Source organism: Triticum urartu, chromosome 6A (assembly GCF_056163025.1).
Source record: "Triticum urartu cultivar PI428250 chromosome 6A, HENAU_Tu73, whole genome shotgun sequence".
Lineage (NCBI taxonomy): Eukaryota > Viridiplantae > Streptophyta > Magnoliopsida > Poales > Poaceae > Triticum > Triticum urartu.
In genome coordinates this window covers 405,664,977-405,679,025 of record NC_141878.1, presented here as the reverse complement: position 1 = coordinate 405,679,025, position 14,049 = coordinate 405,664,977, and the positions used below count along the sequence as shown (strand labels likewise).

Sequence of the window (14,049 nt, the reverse complement as noted above, 5' to 3'; positions counted from 1 at the left end):
GTTGATGCAGCTACCACCGCTGCACCGCCGGCAACAACTTAACGTACGACACGCCTGAGCCGTACGACAGGCTAGCTAGCCGGAGAACGACTCCTGTAGGCTGTAGGCTCTGACCGGCCGGCAAGCCCTGCCTGCCGCCGGTCCGATCGACGTGACAAGACAAAACACGTCGCTTGCCCTGCCACGATCGACGCTGAAAGCAAGCAGGGCAGCGCATCCCCGCATGCATGCATGCATGAGACGTACGACACGACATGCACGACGCTTTGGCCGGCCCTAACGTACACGGGATCGCCCAGGACGAAACACTGCACTCCACTCTGTGATTCCCGTCACAGACACCACCATCTGCAGACGTTGCCCGTGCCAAAGAACGAAATCAAACCACACAATTAATAATAATAACCAATGATAATAATGGAACCACAGGACTCGCGTCTCAGCTAACGATCATTTCTCCCGAGCACAAGGAAGAAGCTCTTCAGTACAGTTGAAGAAACCACTCAGCCTACAAAGACTACACCCATCCATTCACGTACCGCTCCCTAACCTCCCCCACTCCCTAATACTACCGCAGCAGGATGAAGCCATGATGCGTCCCTGAGGGAAAAAAAAGGACCAGATGAGAGCACGGTACCACTCGATACTGAGTTCAGGTTCAGGGGTTTGCAAGAACAGAAAAGTGGCCTGAGAGAGAGGCTCGCCTCACCTGGTCACCGGTTTCTTATTTTTCATATTCCAGAGACTCCACCAGTACATAGACAGGCTTCCCGTTGAGCTTGTAAAAATCCTGCACGGGGTAGAGTTGCTGTCTCAGTGACCACTGACCAGATTCAAGCAACACCTTTTACTACTCCCTCCGTCCGGAAATACTTGTCATAAAAATGGATACAAATGGGTTATCTAAAACTAAAATACATTTAGATACACAAGTATTTCCGGACGGAGGGAGTACAAGCTAGTAGGATAATTCGCTAATTCAGATACACTCAATGGAAAACTTTTCAAGCAGCTGCAGTGACTGGTGTAAGATTGACAGAGAATACTAAAGAATGGTTCCTGATGCTTCTTTCACATTGTCCTCAGGCATTTGATGCCACATGATCTCTATCCGCTATCTAGTAAGGTGCATCACTTATTCTGCAACATGAGCACCACAGGATGCACCGCCGCTAAATAAAATTGTGTGATGCAAGTCCCCATTCCTTGACCAATACTGGTATTATTTATTCACGTTAGCCTATGGATAATCAGCTGGTACTTATCTCAGCTGTGACTGTGAGGAATAGACATGGTCGGTCATGTTTGTTCATGGCCGCCTTTTGTGGAAACAAACCATTGACGCCACTGTCTGAAGCTACCATGGCGCCAACAGGCTATATGAAGTGTGCAGAGCAGACAGTATCTGAGCAAACTAGTAAAGGTGCACAGGCCAAGAACTATGCGATTTTCAAGTGGTCAAATCCGGTGACAGTGTAATTTAGGCTTCAGACAGAGCAGTAAACGAATGAGAATTGCTAACAAATACTACGAGTTGTGAGAGAGAAGAAGCAGAAATATAATATGTGTATATATCAGATTCAGACGCCATTCGACACTTTGGATAGTACCATATCTGATTCATGTGTAGAAAGACGAAATACCTTAAATTTAGGGAGCCCAATGAGACAAGCACACTCAACGACATCAGCTCCAGCACGTTCTGGAAATCAAACTGTTCGGTAAGAAAAGGTAGAAAAGGTATTCAAAAAATACCTATCTACTTTTTACCAGTGCAAGATAAAATTCATCTAGAAAAGTATCCAAAAGGCAGCATAGCGTTCTAGAAACAAGGTTGTGCAAAATACTATTAAAAAAGACGCATGCTTAATGGCATGACAGCGTCAGAGTAAGTGCAGACAAGGAAAGGTGCAGCTGAAAAGATAGTATAGCATTCTGGGCGAGAGTACTTGATTCTGTGATTGAAGCCCCCAAAACATGTAGTGTCAACATCAAATCATGCTTCCACATCAATTTGTACCAGGACATATCTTCAAACAAGATTCTCTCCGGAGAGATCTTGCCAAGATATAAAGCATGTCCCATTACGGAAGATTTCATACTAATTAATATATATATCTAGGTCAGTATCAGTTAGCACCAAGTTGTATGGAGGCCTGCCATCCGTACATGAGAATCCAATTAGTCTATTGCATTCCAGGGATTATTTAAGCTGTTTCTGACAGTGCTGATGCCGTTGTGGATTAGATTAATTAGGGTGGTAAAAGATGTGCAGGGTGTGGTACAGTTTCAAGACAAGTGATACTCCACTTGATAAGATACTTGAATCTGATACTCCTAGTACTAAGCAACTACCGGTCTGCCATGCACTGGTGCCTTCAGTTCTGCAAATGTGTCACGGGCTAACAAGACGAGAATTGACTGATTAACTGTTGCACCGGTCAGTGAATAATGTGCTCTGAATGTGCCAGTGGAAAGAGTATAACCTCTGAAGTTGCACAAGTAACAGACAACTAAATAAAATGGCATCCATACGAATTACCCAAGCAAATAGTGATCAAATGCAAGGTATTCTGTCTGGATTCCTTACCAAATTCACAGTTATCCCCTCTGTCCATTAATATAAAACGTTTTTTAGACTGACCATAAGTCCAAAAAAAGTCTTATATTAATGAACAGAGGTTGTACTATTTAGTCGCATTTGGTTTGAAATTACCATGCAAGTACAGGTCAAGGCTGCAGGGGATGCATAATATTATACTCCCTCCGTTTTTATTTATTCCGCATATTAGGTTTTACCTAAGTCAAACTTTGTAGTGTTTGACCAAGTTTATAGGCAATAACATAAATTTCATAATAATGAATACATATGATATGAAAATATATTCAGACTCTAATGATATTGATTTACTATTATGGATGTCAATATTTTCTATATACAAACTTGATCAAAGTAAATGAAAATGGCCGGAGTACTTGAAAGGTATGTGATACGTACCCAGAAGATTTATAGCAGCACAAAGTGTCCCACCAGTTGCAACCAGATCATCAACTATCAAAACACGCTCACGGGGTTCGATAGCACCAACATGCATCTCCAGACAATCAGTTCCGTATTCGAGAACATAGGTCTCAGAAATCACCTCACCTTTCATGTTCGTAAAAGAAAATGTTAGCGCATCAGTGTGCTGCAAAAATACTTCAGTTTTATTTAATTTTTGCGGTGTGCAGAAGAACTTTAAATTGGCCACACAATATCTTGCCTAAACCCTGCCACCAACCTCTAGTTTTCTTTTTCTGTCTTTAGTGTCTGTAATAATTTGGTGTTCGCCCGGTTTTCCTCAAATTAACCGGGCAACTCTTTTCTTCTTATATGAAAATATGAAATGGCAGAGCTCCTGCCCATGCCTCGGCAAGCATTTAAAAAAAAGTAATAGAACATGTGCTGGAAACTGCAAAGGGAGATGGTACTGAATGTCTGCAAATTTCTTCAGGTTTCATCACGCGCTGCTGCATAAAGGGACTGACAATGTTTTTTGTGTATGCGTGTGTGTGTAAAGTTCATTTACTTCCAGATTACCAGTTTTACTTGCTCGCGCGAGAAAAAAGATAAAAAAAAATTACTCAACTAAGGTCGTTATTGCACAGCTGAATAGACAAATGGCAACAGGTTTCAGAGCATGGCAATTATGCAGAAAGGAACCTTTTCGAGGGGAGCTCACCTGGGAGTTTCTTAGGCTTGCGCAACGGAATGAACTTGGCACCGATGGCTAGTGCAATCGCGGGGCCAAATATAAATCCTCTCGCCTCAATCCCTGAAGGATGGATGGAAACAAACAAGTCAGAAGAATGCTCCTACACTTGGGCTAACACATCTAAAATAATCCTTAGTATTAGTATAATAAGATGATGAGACACAACATAATAACTCCATTTAGTCGAGAATAAGATACTCTAGTCTAGCCTATAGTCTAGTAATATGAAGAAAAGAGGAGGAGAGGAGAGGTTATGAGGAAACAGAATGGAAAATCCAGGACCAGCAAGGAATCGCAGAAGCAAAGCAGACAGAGGATCCAACAAAGGAACAAAGCAAAATCTGAGAAGCAGTACTTTCCCGTGAAAACGACGGCAGATTGGCCACATGCATGACCTCAGAGCAAACGGTGTACCGCGGCCACCCACCGTCCGATCCCCGGCAGACACGGCCGCGGCCGTCGGACCACGGGGGACCTGGTCCTGGTCCCCTCGCTGGCCGCGAGATCTGCCCGTGCCAGGGCTTCTACATGCGCCCCGGATACGCTATTGAATGCCGCAGATCCGCCCGGCCCGACTCGTGACCGCCCTTTGAAAAAACCAAGCCGGAAGTCGGAGAAGCGCGACCCCGTCATGTGCCAAACATTCCGGCACGCACGCACTCTGCGCGGCCCGGGTCGGGGCGGTCATACATTCCTCCAGCTCTAAACAACACCACTCGCGCAAAAAAAAAACCATGAAAAAAAAGGAGCCTTCTTGTTCTGACCTGATAATTATAGTGCTAGTACTAGTGAGCAGCTCACCTGCCGATTCCTGAGAGAGAGAGGGAGAGAGAGAGAGAGAGAGAGAGAGAGAGAGAGAAATGGAGCTTTTGAGCACGCCCCGATGAGAGATCGACCATATGGCCATGGAAATGGAGCATAAAAGACCATACCCCCCACATGCACAACGTACCAGACGCCCGACTTTCCGTTTTGGTAGGCAGCCCTCGCCTCGTGACCGGAAACGGCCGACGCAGCACCGTTTTAGTTTTACCACCACGCCATTACCAACCGTGACCGCCACAACTCCTACTCACATGCACAGTAGTACTCCTAGCGATTTGGTAGTGGCACATCTTCTACTAAGAATAAGATCAAGGGTGTGGCAAAGCTTAGCCAGCAGGAACAGTGGCGTGGGACTATTATTGTGGCTGCTAGTATATGATAGTATTGTCCTCCCGAGAAAAGGCGACGGACGGGTGAGTAGAGCGATGCGAAAAAGCGCACCCGGGCGACGACAAGCATGGGGGAGCAAAAGGACCACGGGAGATCTCCCTCAAAGATATTACGGAATGGATGGAATCTCACAACACTACACTACGCTGCCAACAGCTCAGCCCAGCCCTCCTCTCCTCTCTACCACCCTCTGCCTCTTCTTGCCTTCAGAGGACGGAGCGTTGATCCATACAACAGCTCAGCTAGCTAGACAAGTACTCCTACTAGTACTACGTACATGCATGGGGGAATTACTACTAAGGAGGGACGGGTGGGTTACTTACCGGCGACGGCGGCGATGCCCATGCCGCGGTAGCGCTCCACGAACATGTCCAGGGCGTCCTTGAACACCCCGGGCCGCAGCAGGAGCGTCGTGATGTCGTTGAACATGATGCCTGCGATGCCACCCAACAAGCAAGTTTTATGTCGGTCGTGCGCTGCGCTGCTGGATGGATCAAGATTCAAGAGTCGAGACCTACCTTGCTTGGGGAAGTGCGGGACGACGCGGATGGCGTCGGAGATGCCCTGCAGGCGGGGGTCGCCCGGCGCCACCACGGCGTCCTCAGCCTTGGCCTTGACGTCCGGCATGGCCACAACGGCTGTGGCGTGGCCGTTCTCCTTGGCCTTGCCGTTGCCGTTGCCGTTGCCGGCCTCCATCACGGCGTCGCAATTGGCCTCCTCGCCCATGCCCACTCACTCACTCTGCACTCTGCGGCTGCGCTGGAGCTGGAGTGTGGAGCTCAACAAGTGAGTTAATGTTGCTTGCTGACGGGTGTGGCGTGCCGGTGCGGTGTATATATAGCAGGGAAAAGGAAAGGAGAAAGAGAGAGGGGGGTTGGGGTTGCGGTTGCGGTTGCGGGGGCGCTCCTTCCTTTATCACGACGACGAGTCATCCTTGGACTCGGAAACAAGCAGGCAGCGGACCACGGGGTCCTGTTCACAACGCATAGCCTGTGACCCTCCCGCGTAGGGATAGACCCTGTCTATAGCCTACTTGTACGTGACAATGTGCCTGTGTGGGCGTCTGTGGGCGCGCGCGCGCCGCGTCGCTTTCCCGAGCTACGGCCTCCGCCTCTCTCTCTCTAGAGTTTTCTTGCTTCTATTGGTGAGCAGTAGGTAGCCGTTTCAGAGAAATGGAACAGGTGGAGTGAGGAGTTACTCCACTTGGCACCGGCGCCGATTCCCACAGTCGCGCGCACCATCTTTTGCTCTGCTTTTCACCCGTCCGTGTTTCGTCGCTCCGCCTCGGCATGGCACCATGTCCAAACACGCGGCCGGAGCGGAGCGGATCCGATGCCGGTGCCGCTGCCGATGCCGCTGCCGCGCGCAGGAGCAGCAGTGGGCAGCGGTACGGCGCCAGTTATGTCACCTTTATTTCGTCCAGGTATTCGGTGTACCGTGCCGCGAGCCCGTACCGGTGGCTGCTGCCGCCCTGTGGGTATGCAGTGTGCTCAGCCTCGACGTCTTGGCTCTCTTGGATCGCTCATGAATTCATCGGTGGTGATCATGCGTTGTTGTTGATCTTCTTGTGGGAAATTGGCGTGGATGGCAAAATCTCAAGAGGATATTATCTTGAAGATAAATTGGGGAAGATCATATTCACATCAGGAAAGTTGTAAGTGTGTTGTGCTCATGCAATGAGAACAACCACTGCTTGAGACTAGCCATAGTGGAGAAGTAATTTCAATAGTAACATATATATTGTCACCTATGTTACTATTTTTAGAGTGGGTAGTAATATTAGTGCGGTGTCATTAAAATCTTCATTTATTAGTTTATAGCCTCATATTATATTGGGATATGTGATGTTACGGTAACTGGCTAAATTACTCGATTTGCCTCTCTCCTCGTTAACTCAATACCACATAGGCAATTTTGCTGAGTTGAAGTTTATATTACTCTTGAAGCTACTGTCGGATTACGGGTTCCGCATACCCTTGAGAGGTTCGAACTCTGGGGTGTGCACGAAGAACTCTTTCTTCCTAGCCCGCCTGCTCAACGATCCCATGGCCTAACTCAACGAACCCAAAAAATGAAAGACACAGAGATTTATCCTGGTTCGGGCCACCTTGCGGTGTAATACCCTACTCCAGCTTTGTGATGGATTGTCTCGAAGGGCTGAGAATGAACTAGTACAGTGAATGAACAGCCTCAGGAGGTGAGGTGTTCTTGAGCTCGAAGAGCTGGTGGGTGTGGGGATGGTCAGAATGATCCGTCCATCTTACGATGGTGGCTAAGTCCTATTTATAGTGGTCTTGGTCTTCTTCCTAAATGTTAGGCGGGAAGGGATCCCACAACGGCCAAGTTTGAAGGGGGACAACTAGTACAAGCTATCCTCACTAAAGTAGTCTTCGCCTACAAAGGCTCTGGTGGTGACGCTGTAGTGGGCTCCGGACGACCTCCGTCCTGCAGTCCTGGTGGTCTTGGTCTTGTTGCACCGATATGGAAACCTTTGTCTGATGCCTCGGGACCCCGCGCCTACGCTTGCCTCCTTAGCACGAAAGAGGAAACTGGTACACTGCGCCCGCTGGCGCCCGCCTGGCCTTGGTCGTCATGGCTCACATCACGCGAACCTCGCGAGGTGCACCCTGCATTGATATCTCTGCTCCTCGGGAGCCAGCCTAGCGAGGCTGCCCCCAAGGTGGTCTTGGTGTCGTCCGCCTCGCGAGGGTCTTGAGTTGTTGCTGCTGAAGCTGGGCCGTACCGGGCCGCCGATGGAGCCGCGCCACGGGCCGCGGGCAGGCAAGTCTGGGCACCCCCGGTCCCAGAACGCCGACAATAGCCCCGGGCCCAAGGCGCGCTTGAACTTGGCTTCAAGGCGAAGCCAAAGGGCAAGTGCGGAGCGTCGCGGGCCCCAACCGCCTGCGGCCTCAGTTGACGCGTGGAGATTGATGGGATGTGGGCGCCCCCACTTTCCCCATGCAACCTTGATATTTGCCGGCCTGGCGGTCGCCGTTGCCAACACATCTCCGCTCTCATTGCCTTGATGTGTGTTCCCCTGGCTTCTTTGCCTTCTGGAGAGATATATGCTTCCTCCCCTGGTCTGACCCCGGCACTGGTCCTCCTTATCACTATGGCGCCGCGCCCGAAGAAGAAGGGAAAGGGGAAAACCTGCGCTCCGGTGGAATCGCCACCGGCCTTCGAGCCCGCCATTGAGCGGTCGGTGGTGGTCAATCAGGAAGGGTTGGACAAGGTTCGACCAGCGCTCGCCTCCGATTCCAACGAATGGGGGCGACGGTGGTCTGGCCTGCTTCTGGCGCCATGGTTGATATGACAGCCACTGAGATCCCCATCCATCTTCATGCCCTCTGGGCCGGCCTGATTCCCCCTTTCCTTGTTTTCTTCAACGTCGTGCTCTCGCATTACCAAATCCATGCGCTGCATCTGGATCCCCAATCTATCATTCTCCTCCCTGTCTTCGCCTTCGTCTGCGAGGCCATGGTGGGCATTGCCCCTTCCGTGGCCTTGTTTCACCATTTCTTCTCTCTTCACCTGACCGATGGCCGCCAGTGCTCGGGGTGCGTAACCTTCCAGGCTGAAGCGGCAATGGCCGGCTCGGGGATTGACTTCGAGCTCTCAGCAGTCGTAGGCGGGTTTCGGAAGTGATGGGTGTTTGTGGATGTTGGTGTGCTCTGCCCCTTGCTCTTGATCCACGGGCACCGGCCACTCCTAGCTCTGGTTGGGGGCATGCAAGGCTTGTCGGCTAGCGGCTCACCCATGCCTGGCGCCAGCTGGCCAGGCTGAAGGATCTCGGGGTGACGACGTCCATGGTGGTGAAGGAGTTCGTCCGATGCTGCATTGCTCCGCTCCAGCGTCAATCTCAGCCGATGTGGACCTTCTCCGGCTGCAGGGACCCCATGAGGCTTCAAGTGCCAACACTTCCCTCCGAAGCGCCGCGGACAGTGTACGAGCTCCTGACGGGCGACCCGGCGCCAGCCAATTTGCCAGAGGAGGGTTGCCTCTATGGGGAACGTAGTATTCAAAAAAAATTGCCTACGATCACGCAAGATCTATCTAGGAGAAGCATAGCAACAAGCGGGGAGAGTATGTCTACGTACCCTCGTAGACTGAAAGCGGAAGCGTTTAGTAACGTCGTTGATGTAGTCGAACGTCGCTGCGATCCAACCGATCCAAGTACCAAACGTACGGCACCTCCGCGATTTGCACATGTTCAGCTCGGTGACGTCCCTCGAACTCTTGATCCAGTTGAGGCCGAGGGAGAGTTCCGTCAGCACGATGGCATGGTGACGGTGATGATGAAGTTACCGGCGCAGGGCTTCGCCTAAGCACTACGACGATATGACTGAGGTGTGTAACTATGGAGGGGGGCACCGCACACGGCTAAAAGATCAACTTGTGTGTCTATGGGGTGCCCTTGTCCACGTATATAAAGGAGGGGAGGGAAGAGGTGGCCAGCCCAAGGAGGGCGCGCCAGGTGTGGGGAATGCTACTAGGACTCCCTAGTCCAAGTAGGATTCCCATCCTCTTTCCTATTCCTAGAAGGAGAAGGAGGAGAGAAGGAAAGGCCCCCCCCAACTCTAGTCCAATTCGGTTTGGGCTAGGGGGGGAGCGCGCCACTCCTTGGCCGACCTACTCTCTTCCACCACTAGGCCCATGAGGCCCAATAACTTCCCGGGGGGGGGGGGGGGTCCGGTAACTCCCGGTACTCCAAAACTCATCCGAAATGACCCGAACTATTTCGGTGTCCGAATATAACCTTCCAATATATGAATCTTTATGTCTCGACTATTTCGAGACTCCTCGTCATGTCCGTGATCTCATCCGGGACTCCGAACAAACGTCGGTTCATCAAAACACGAAACTCATAATACAAATCGTCATCGAACGTTAAGCGTGCGGACCCTACGGGTTCGAGAACTACGTAGACATGACCGAGACACATCTCTGGTCAATAACCAATAGCGGAACCTGGATGCTCATATTGGTTCTTACATATTCTACGAAGATCTTTATCGGTCAAACCGCATAACAACATACGTTGTTCCCTTTGTCATCGGTATGTTACTTGCCCGAGATTCGATCATCGGCATCATTATACCTAGTTCAATCTCGTTTACCGCCAAGTCTCTTTACTCGTTCTGTAATGCATCATCCCGCAACTAACTCATTAGTCAGATTTCTTGCAAGGCTTATAGTGATGAGCATTACCGAGAGGGCCCAGAGATACCTCTCCGACATTCGGAGTGACAAATCCTAATCTCGATCTATGCCAACTCAACAAACACCATCGGAGACACCCGTAGAGCATCTTTATAATCACCCAGTTACGTTGTGACCTTTGATAGCACACTAAGTGTTCCTCCGGTATTTGGGAGTTGCATAATCTCATAGTCATAGGAACATGTATAAGTCATGAAGAAAGCAATAGCAATAAACTAAACGATCATAGTGCTAAGCTAACGGATGGGTCTTGTGATCTTGTCCATCACATCATTCTCTAATGATGTGATCCCTTCATCAAATGACAACACATGTCTATGGCTAGGAAACTTAACCATCTTTGATTAACGAGCTAGTCAAGTAGAGGCACACTAGGGACACTCTGTTTGTCTATATATTCATACATGTACTAAGTTTCTGGTTAATACAATTCTAGCATGAATAATAAACATTTATCATGATATAAGGAAATATAAAGAACAACTTTATTATTGCCTCTAGGGCATATTTCCTTCAGTCTCCCACTTGCGCTAGAGTTAATAATCTAGATTACATAGTAATGATTCTAACACCCATGGAGTCTTGGTGATGATCATGTTTTTCTCGTGAGAGAGGCTTAGTCAATGGGTCTGCAACATTCAGATCCGTATGTATTTTGCAAATCCCTATGTCTCCCTCCTTGACTTGATCGCGGATGGCATTGAAGCGTCTCTTGATGTGCTTGGTCTCTTGTGAAATCTGGATTCCTTTGCCAAAGCAATTGCACCAATATTGTCACAAAAGATTTTCATTGGACCCCATGCACTAGGTATGACACCTAGATCGGATATGAACTCCTTCATCTAAACTCCTTCATTTGCTGTTTCCGAAGAAGCTATGTACTCCGCTTCACATGTAGATCCCGCCACGAAGCTTTGCTTAGAACTGCACCAACTGACAGCTCCACCATTCAATATAAATACGTATCCGGTTTGTGACTTAGAGTCATCCGGATCAGTGTCAAAGCTTGCATCGACATAACCATTTACGACAAGCTCTTTGTCACCTTCATAAACGAGAAACATATCCTTAGTCCTTTTCAGGTATTTCAGGATATTCTTGACCGCTGTCCAGTGATCCACTCCTGGATTACTTTGGTACCTCCCTGCTAAACTAATTGCAAGGCACGCATCAGGTCTGGTACACAACATTGCATACATGATAGAACCTATGGCTGAAGCATAGGGAATGACTTTCATTTTCTCTCTATCTTCTAAAGTGGTCGGGTATGTCTGACTCAACTTCACACCTTGTAACACATGCAAGAACCCTTCCTTTGCCTGATCCATTTTGAACTTCTTCAAAACTTTATCAAGGTATGTGCTTTGTGAAAGTCCAATTAAGCGTCTTGATCTATCCCTATAGATCTTGATGTCTTTCATTAAAAAATTCTTATTCAAGTATCCTTTTATGCTATCCAGAAATTGCGTATCATTTTCGATCAACAATATGTCATCCACATATAATATCAGAAATGCTATAGAGCTCCCACTCACTTTCTTGTAAACACTGGCTTCTCCAAAAGTCTGTATAACACCATATGCTTTGATCACACTATCAAAGCGTATATTCCAACTCCGAGAGGCTTGCACCAGTCCATAAATGGATCGCTGGAGCTTGCACACTTTGTTAGTACCTTTTGGATCGACAAAACCTTCTGGTTGCATCATATACAACTCTTCTTTAAGATATCCATTAAGGAATGCAGTTCATCCATTTGCCAAATTTCATAATCATAAATGCGGAAATTGCTAACATGATTCAGATAGACTTAAGCATCGCTACGGGTGAGAAGGTCTCATCGTAGTCAACTCCTTGAACTTGTCGAAAACCTTTTGCAACAAGTCGAGCTTTGTAGACAGTAACATTACCATCAGCGTCAATCTTCTTCTTGAAGATCCATTTATTCTCTATGGCTTGCCGATCATCGGGCAAGTCAACCAAAGTCCATACTTTGTTCTCATACATGGATCCCATCTCAGATTTCATGGCCTCAAGCCATTTCGTGGAATCTGGGCTCATCATCACTTCCTCATAGTTCGTAGGTTCATCATGGTCAAGTAACATGACCTCCAGAACAGGATTACCATACCACTCTGGTGCGGATCTTACTCTGGTTGACCTATGAGGTTCGGTAGTAACTTGATCAGAAGTTTCATGATCATCATCATTAGCTTCCTCACTAATTGGTGTAGGAATCACTGGAACTGACTTCTGTGACGAACTACTTTCCAATAAGGGAGCAGGTACAATTACCTCATCAAGTTCTACTTTCCTCCCACTCACTTCTTTTGAGAGAAACTCCTTTTCTAGAAAGGATCCATTCTTAGCAACGAATATCTTGCCTTTGGATCTGTGATAAAAGGTGTACCCAACAGTCTCCTTTGGGTATCCTATGAAGACACATTTCTCCTATTTGGGTTCGAGCTTATCAGGTTGAAGCTTTTTCACATAAGCATCGCAGCCCCAAACTTTAAGAAATGACAACTTGGGTTTCTTGCCAAACCATAGTTCATATGGTGTCGTCTCAACGGATTTAGATGGTGCCCTATTTAACGTGAATGCAGTCGTCTCTAAAGCATAACCCCAAAATGATAATGGTAAATAAGTAAGAGACATCATAGATCGCACCATATCTAATAAAGTACGATTACGACGTTCAGACACACCATTACGCTGTGGTGTTCCAGGTGGCGTGAGTTGCGAAACTATTCTACATTGTTTCAGATAAAGACCAAACTCGTAACTCAAATACTCACCTCCACGATCAGATCGTAGAAACTTTATTTTCTTGTTACAATGATTTTCCACTTTACTCTGAAATTCTTTGAACTTTTCAAATGTTTCAGACTTATGTTTCATCAAGTAGATATACCCATATCTGCTCAAATCATCTGTGAAGGTCAGAAAATAACGATACCCACCGCGAGCCTCAACACTCATTGGACCGCATACATCAGTATGTATTATTTCCAACAAGTCTGTTGCTCGCTCCATTGTTCCGGAGAACGGAGTCTTAGTCATCTTGCCCATGAGGCATGGATCGCAAGCATCAAGTGATTCATAATCAAGTGATTCCAAAAGCCCGTCAGCATGGAGTTTCTTCATGCGCTTTACACCAATATGACCTAAACGGCAGTGCCACAAATAAGTTGCACTGTCATTGTTAAACTTATATCTTTTGGCTTCAATACTATGAATATGTGTATCACTACTATCAAGATTCAAAAAATAGACCACTCATCAAGGGTGCATGACCATAAAAGATATTACTCATATAAATAGAACAACCATTATTCTCTGATTTAAATGAATAACCGTCTGGCATCAAACAAGATCCAGATGTAATGTTCATGCTTAACGCTGGCACCAAATAACTATTATTCAGGTCTAAAACTAATCCCGGAGGTAGATGTAGAGGTAGCGTGCCAACGACGATCACATCGACTCTGGAATCATTTCCCACGCGCATCGCCACCTCGTCCTTAGCCAATCTTCGCTTAATCTGTAGCCCCTGTTTCGAGTTGCAAATATGAGCAACATAACTAGTATCAAATACCCAGGCGCTACTACGAGCATTAGTAAGTTACACATCAATAACATGTATATCAAATATACCTTTCACTTTGCCATCCCTCTTATCCGCCAAATACTTGGGGCAGTTCCGCTTCAAGTGACCAGTCCCTTTGCAGTAGAAGCACCCAGTCTCAAGCTTAGGTCCAGACTTGGGCTTCTTCACTTGAGTAGCAACTTGCTTGCCGTTCTTCTTGAAGTTCCCCTTCTTCCCTTCGCCCTTTCTCTTGAAACTAGTGGTCTTGTT

At 47.7% G+C, this 14,049-nt stretch overlaps 1 protein-coding gene across 1 annotated transcript; it reads right to left on the bottom strand.

The window, feature by feature from the left end:
* Positions 1 to 376: 376 nt before the first annotated feature.
* Positions 377 to 5,852, bottom strand: LOC125538840 (adenine phosphoribosyltransferase 2). The gene is made up of 7 exons (XM_048702145.2): positions 5,489 to 5,852; positions 5,294 to 5,404; positions 3,723 to 3,815; positions 2,999 to 3,148; positions 1,644 to 1,702; positions 710 to 790; positions 377 to 600 (listed from the first exon to the last, which is right to left on the bottom strand). Exons 1-6 carry the CDS (start codon positions 5,694 to 5,696, stop codon positions 725 to 727), a joined length of 687 nt encoding a protein of 228 aa, XP_048558102.1. The 5' UTR covers positions 5,697 to 5,852; the 3' UTR covers positions 377 to 600; positions 710 to 724.
* Positions 5,853 to 14,049: the final 8,197 nt, after the last annotated feature.

Coding starts and splice junctions, on each gene's coding strand:
- LOC125538840 (XM_048702145.2), bottom strand. CDS start 5,696: ATGGGCGAGGAGGCCAATTGCGACGCCGTGATGGAGGCCGGCAACGGC. Junction 1,703..2,998: donor TGCTGCTATAAATCTTCTGG/GTACGTATCACA, acceptor TTTGATTTCCAG/AACGTGCTGGAGCTGATGTC. Junction 791..1,643: donor TTGGGCTCCCTAAATTTAAG/GTATTTCGTCTT, acceptor TACCCCGTGCAG/GATTTTTACAAGCTCAACGG.